The 6,651-nt window shown below is 49.8% G+C and overlaps 1 protein-coding gene across 6 annotated transcripts in view; it reads left to right on the plus strand.

Moving 5' to 3' along the window:
* MTMR14 (myotubularin related protein 14) overlaps window positions 1-6,651 on the plus strand; it is a 44,958-nt gene that overhangs the window by 31,852 nt on the left and 6,455 nt on the right. For 5 of the 6 annotated variants that reach the window (XM_006917591.2, XM_006917592.2, XM_025050730.1 and 2 more), the window contains exons 14-17: window positions 854-924; window positions 1,602-1,660; window positions 1,834-1,972; window positions 2,727-2,906. In XM_006917591.2, coding sequence (XP_006917653.1) covers window positions 854-924; window positions 1,602-1,660; window positions 1,834-1,972; window positions 2,727-2,906 — 449 coding nt within the window. The remainder of the gene's footprint in view (window positions 1-853; window positions 925-1,601; window positions 1,661-1,833; window positions 1,973-2,726; window positions 2,907-6,651) is intronic. The other variant, XM_015593781.2, reaches the window with a different exon arrangement.

Raw genomic sequence — 6,651 nt, forward strand, 5'->3', positions numbered from 1 at the left:
GCCTGCCTGCCTGCCTCCCTCCTTCCCTCCCTCCCTCCCTCCCTTCCTTTCTTTCTTTTTGAAGAAATAATATGGGGCTCTGGAAGGGTTCATGGACCACACCTCTCATAATTACTGGAGAATTTAAAAACTGCAGAGACTATGCCTTGTGAGCATTTCATGGAGGTCCATTTGACTAGGACGATGGCTAGAAGAAGAGAGAATTTGCTGGTGGCACTGGGGATATGGCGGGAGTGCAGGAGCCACCTCCTGCCTGTGCCATCTCGTACTTAGACTGCCCCTCAAGCTGAGCACTGCGGGCTCTAGGTCAGACAGTGCCTGCCCCTCACCCCTGGTTCTCCTGAATCACTATTTCTGGACATTTGGACCATAAAATCTGGTCCCTTTTCCTTCTGGTGTTCCTTAATTTGTATCCATTTAATCTCTTTGTCTCCAGATAATCTCTCTCCCAGCTGTCTTTCCCTGTTAGCCTCTCTCCCTGGGGTTCTAGGGAGAGGCTGAGGGGAGAAGCTTCTGTTCTCTTCATCCTTTTCAAAAGCTTGAGAACATGCATATTGAATTTCAAGAGTTTGAAAAATCCCTGGCTTACCTTCTTGCATTCCCAAGAAGGAAACACGGTCCCTTCCTTCCTTGCCCCAGCCCAAGTGCATGTGCCTGGGCTGCTGAGCCCTCTCTGCCACCTGTACTATGTATAGACCAGAATATCTAGCAGGATCCCCAAAGCAGGGCTACTCTCCAGCTAGGGGCTGACCCCGGTGGCTGGCTGCCCTCTCCTGGGCATTCAGCCACCTAGATTCTTCTCTCTGGAGAAGGCTGTCTTCTCATGTGGGCTGCTTTTTGGTTTCTTCTTTAGATTTTCTTCTTCTGCTTCAATTTTTTGAAGCATATCATCTCTGAGGAGTTCTCTGCTCTGAAGACACAGAGGTAAGGAAAGGCCTGCTCTCTCACCCTGGGGCCAAGGCACTCTAGGAAGGGCCACTTTAGGGCAAGCAGGGTCTTATTTGCCTTCTTACCCCTGCCCTGCTTCTTTGCGTGCTTGACAGGCTGGCTTTCTTTCCCTGCCTTCCCTCTGAGGCCAGGGTAGGGATCCTTGTTGAAGACCAGTGAGGCAGGGTTGGGAGTCATGTTAGCAGAAAGGTTTTGGGACAGATGAGTGGTCTCTGGTAACTAGGAGAACAGTCTTTTACTGCCAGAGGAGTAAAGGACTCTGGCCAAAGGAGCCCATTCGCCTGCCTAAGCAGATTGCTGTCCATCACCATGGAGGAGAGTTGCTTCTAGCCTGGGAAACAGGATTCTTGTCTGGTAGTTGCTTTAGGGCCCATGTGACAATTGACATCATTTCTGAGTTCCCTTACCTTCCAATTCCAAACTCCTAGTATGTTGGACCAGACTTGAACTCTTAGGGGCGAAGCTCATAGGGAAGAGGCAGACTTTGCTGGCCTTCCAGAAGTGGATCTGGCATTTTGTAACACTAGGTAGGACCTGTCTCCATGAGTTGCCAGTGAGTTGGAGCATTTTTCCTAGGTGGGCAGTGTTGGGGACGGGAGTCAAAGATGATCCCAGCCCAATCTGGAATTCACCTTTCTGGGTTCTGTTTATAGGAGGAAGAGTTTGCCAGCCCGGGATGCAGGCTTCACCCTGGAAGATATCTGCATGCTAAGTGAGTCACAGGCTCTAGCAGATTTCCCTTCCTCTGTGACTCTTTCTGAGTATAGACCATACAAGCATTGTTTGTTCTAGAAGCTTCTTTCTCCAGTTTTATGGTTTGGAAGAAGTAGGAGACCAGTAGTGGGAGAAGATAATGTACTGATCAATGGCACTGGCTTCTTTCAGGACGAAAGGACCGTGGCAGCACCACCAGCCTTGGCAGCGACTTCTCCCTGGTCATGGAGAGCTCCCCAGGAGCTGCTGGGAGCTTCATCTATGAAGCCGTGGAGCTGGTCCCTGCAGGAGCACAGACTCAAGCAGCTTGGTAAAGGGCCAGGCTGCAACTAAGCTTGCTCACAGCTGTGGCCCAGGGCCACCAGCTCCAGGGAGTCCCAGGAACAAAGGGGGGCCCTGACAGTAGGGCCAAGAGCATAGCTCCATTCCCTGCTGTCTCTTATGGGCCTCTGAGGCCAACCATCTGGTTGGTGAGGGGCACTGCCTGTGGTGGCCCAGGAGTATAAAGGGCCTGGACTCCCTGTGGGATGAGGAAAGAAGTTGCCGGGCTGGGCAGACAGAACGAGGTGAGGGGAGGCTGGTATTAAAGAGTCTCTCTGGGGGAGCTCCCGTGTATCCTTTGCCTGAGAGGTGGGGGCCAGTTTAGAAAAAAGAAGAAAATAAGAGATGAGTGCAAAATGATGATTGGGGAACTGGTTTAAGGGTCAACTCCTGAGAATCTGATGAAACCTGAGAACCTGATGACTTTCTCCCTAGACAAATGGCTCAAGATTTTGTATAACAATTGTGGAGGGAGGGGCAGTTACTGAACTTATTTAAGGATCTGTTTTCTAGCATGCGCTTTGAGGCCAGTTAGGCCGGTGTTGTCTTGATGCCACCGTCCCTGCCTGAAGAGCCAGCTCTTGCTGCCCATAGTCATGCCTAAGGGAGTTCTGATGTATGCCCACTCCCATGTGGTATTTTCCGACCGGAAGTAAAGACTGGGCCCTGAGATTTGGTAAAAGTGAGATGAGGGCTTGCCTAGGGCGGCCCCTTGGCCAACAGACCTACTCTTTCCACCGCAGGAGGAAGAGCCACTCATCTTCTCCACAGAGTGTGCTCTGGAACCGGCCGCAGCCCTCGGAGGACCGCCTGCCTTCCCACCAAGGGCTGATAGAAGCCAAATCTTCCAGCTCCTCCTCCTCAAACCATTCTGACAACTTTTTCAGATTAGGTAGCAGTCCCCTGGAGGTTCCCAAAGCCAGGTGAGGAGCTCCAAAGCCCCTATTGGTGGAGGTGGCTAATCTTCCCCTCTTAATAAGGCTGGAGGGTGGCGTTCAGCACCAGAGGTTGTACCTCAGGTGGTATCTTAGGACAGGGTTCCTCACATGCGGCCTGGTGGGCAGTATACCGAGGAGGCCAGAGGGGATTACAAGCTTCTGGGCCAACCTACTATTTTGAGGATGAGTTAATGTTTGGGTACAGAGCAAGAGCTAGTTTGTATAGTGGTTTGAGAGCCCTGGCAGATGGGAAATCCAGAAGACGTAGGGGTTCTGATGTGATGGGCAGAGAGTCAGGGCTGCTTTTACCTGTTGCCTTTGGTAGATTTCAGCCCACTACCTCACCTCCTTCCCCACAGACCTTACGTTCTCTTTAAAGAGATGGATCTAGTCCCTTCTGGCTCTCACATGCCATGTCTGAATTGGTGGAACAGTGAGGAGAACAGATAATAGGGAGCTAGGCTAGATGTGCATGACTGGGGCAAACCTCAGGAGACTCTGTATACCTGGAATAGGTCAGTATGAAAATGTTGAGCTCGGCCACAATAGACAGGTGTGGCTGGAGTTGCTGCAGGAATGATGTTTACTAGATGGGATTAAAGCTGGGCACTGGGCAAGGGCTTAGGATTGAGGGGTGGTCTGACATGTGGGGAAAGTACTTCCTAGCTGACCTATAGCAATCTTCCCATGTGAGACCCCCAGGGAAAGAATTCTGTGAATTGCTTTGTTTTCTAAAGCCTTGAGAATGTCTGGCCCTTCTGGAGAAACAAAGCAGTGTAGGACTTAAGGGGTCCTTAATAAATTCTAGGGAGAAACAGGCATTTAGCAGAAAGAGCCTGAGCATTTGCGTCCACCCTAGATTCAAGCCCAGCTCTGCCATGTACTGCTCTAGAAGTTTCAGGCCTTTTCTTGTAATAGGCCTATACCAAAAAGGAAACCAAGCCCCAAAGTCACAAGCATATTAAGGAAAGACCTGAAACTTCTGGAACCCTCCTCTCATCACCAACCCTCTGGTTTTTCTCTGGGCAAAAGCAGGAAATGGAGGAAGATGGAGAAGAGTCTCCTCCTCACGTAGGCAGAGCAGATCAGCAGTAGGCAAGTAGGAGCTATGGACTGCACTGTCCACATGGGTCTTATGTACTCATCTCTGAAGGTGAGCCCTTCAGCTCGGAGCACTGACGTGTCAGCCAGTGCTGTAGCTGAGTCTGTTAAACAGACTATGACCCCTCTGACCTCATAGGAGGTTTGGTGGAGGTGGCTGAGCAGAAATGGTGCTAGGCAAACTAGCTCACATACCTGTGCTCATTCATATCCTCTCTGTATGCTCACTGCCATGCCACCCTTGTCTGGTTTTCCAAGGGGCTGCTCCAGGTCTGCTGCAACACTGCGTGACCCTTGCCATTCTGGGCTGGAGTTCTTGCTCATCATCTCTGCCTCCTTTTCTGCCTGTGCAACATTGGTAGACAACTGGAAGGGAAACCAGAAGATTCCTCTTGTCTTTTGGAGCCCTGTCCCAGTCTTTACTGTCCAATTCCTATGGGCTCCCCTGTCGAGGCAGCACTCCACCTCTTCTCACACTCCAGCTTTTTATTATTCCCTTCTTCTTGCCAAAAGAACCTATTTCCAATCTTGTGATAGTTTCTCTCAGTATCACCAGTAGTTCTCTGCCTGACTAGGTGGCTCAGACTCTTAAGGCCAGTCCGAGGGAGCCACCAAGGCGCCTCCCTTAGAGGCTGAGAAGGGTCAGGGTATCTTCCAGCTTCTCAGTCCTGTGTGCCAGGGCCTGGTTGAGGCTGGGATAGCTGAACCAAAGTGGGACACACAGCCTTGGAGAGGCGTGAGGTAGGCTGCTGTGAGGTGTTTGATGGCTCTGCTGGGCTATTCTGGGAATGCCCACTTGGAGCCCAGCTGGGCTGGCCAGGCGATAAGGTTCTGGATTGGATGCCTGTTTGCCAGAGGTTCTGAAGGACTAGATTAATCAGATTTGGAGCATTCTAATTATGCATTTCTATTAACATTAAAATTAATTTAGTCTCTTTTATCTTAAAGTGCCTGCGGGATCCTGTCATTAGCTTCCCTGCAATCAGCTTTTTAATGCAGCAGGGGGAACTATATGGAAAGAAACCCTTTAGTAAAGCTATCTGTGACAGCCAGAATTCCCCTTATAATGTGAATTCTCCAGGTTTCATATGCTCCAAATTCCTGAATTCCACAAGCATATCTCTTTTAAAGCAGGACTTCTCTGTAAAAGGAATTAATAAAGGTTTGTTCAAAGTGAAGAAGTGGGTGTCGGGTTAGGAAGAAAGTTCTGTGGGGTACTGATCATTATCCAGCCCCAACCCATACCCCTCACCAGGAAGAGTGGTGGTTTTTTTGCCCTATCGGCTGCCACAGCAGCATCTTCTGATTGAGCTCCATTTTTGGACCACTGTTAAATCTCTCATCAGCTACAGGGCTGGGGGCTAGGAAGAGGCAGGACCAATGTTCTGAGCTCATATTCCTTCCGAAGCCTTGGTTAGTAAGTGGCCCAGCTCCATGTGGCCTTGGCCTCTGCTCCGGAGTCAAACATCTTTAGGGTTGGGGAGTTGCTAGCACAGCCCTGTTCATGACTAAAGAGGGGTTTGGTGCCATCACTGAGCCCAGCGTGAGCTGAGCTGCTTGAAGAGCATAAAAACTTGTCTGAGGGACACCCGGCAGTCTGGTTGAATAGTTAGGTAGCAACATAGGAACCAACCTCTGCTGCCCAGCTAGCTGCTCTTCTCCCATCTTCCACCACCTACTAACTGCTCATTATAAGCAATGAGCTCTGGTCCCAGGCTCTGTTTAATGAGGCAGGGAAACCAGATTGCTTTCTGCAATACATAGGGTTCCTGTTCCATGTTTGATATGTTCTTGTATGGGACCAGAGCTCCAGACCAGGGATGAGTGATGAGAAGCTTAAGGGCATTGCCAGCTTGAGACCCTGAGAAAACTTGGAGCTCCAAAAGACTTCTTGGGAAGAAAGATCAGTGTGTTATGGGGTTAGCATGGGTTTTGGTCAGATCTGGGTTTCGCTCCCAGCTTTGCCAATCATAGCTGTGTAACGTGAGGGGAAAAAACCACTTCCCTTTGGAGCCTGTATTTTTCAGCCCATTTTTAAAGTGGGAGTAATGATCCTAGCCTCCATAATAAGTTTGGGTTGAAATGAGGTAATGGAGTGAAGTACCTAGCACATAAATACTCATCTTTTCCACAAATGCTCAGTAAACTAGCTGTGGTTAAGGACCCATGCTTATCAGTCACTTATCTGAGGGCTTATGGGCCATGTCAGGGCACTGGACAGGTTAAAGGCCAGGCCAGATATGTTTCTTGCCTCAGCTGTGTGGGTAGGGCCAGCTCTGCTTGTATGGGTGTTCTTAATACTTCTTTCCAAAAAAAGACTATCTAAAAGACATCTGCCTGAGTTGGGCCACAGCGGGTATCTGTCAGGAGGTGGGAGGAAGGTGGGAGTGGCAGCTTGGTTCTGTGAAGCGGGTGTCTAGGCCAGTATCCAAAGGAATAAAATGTTGCCAAGTAGCCAACCTCTTGGCAGAGGTCTGAGCCCTCTGAGCCACAGGGATGTGAACAGATGACCTTAGAAGCGACCTTGGCTCCACAGTTCTGCAGTTTGAAAGTAGCTTTGGCCCCATGTTTCTTCCAGTTCTATAGATAGGAGATTAGAGGAGATGGAGCTCAGGACACTTTTTTTTTT

The sequence above is a fragment of the Pteropus alecto genome, unplaced genomic scaffold (genome assembly GCF_000325575.1).
Source record: "Pteropus alecto unplaced genomic scaffold, ASM32557v1 scaffold75, whole genome shotgun sequence".
Taxonomy (NCBI): Eukaryota; Metazoa; Chordata; class Mammalia; order Chiroptera; family Pteropodidae; genus Pteropus; species Pteropus alecto.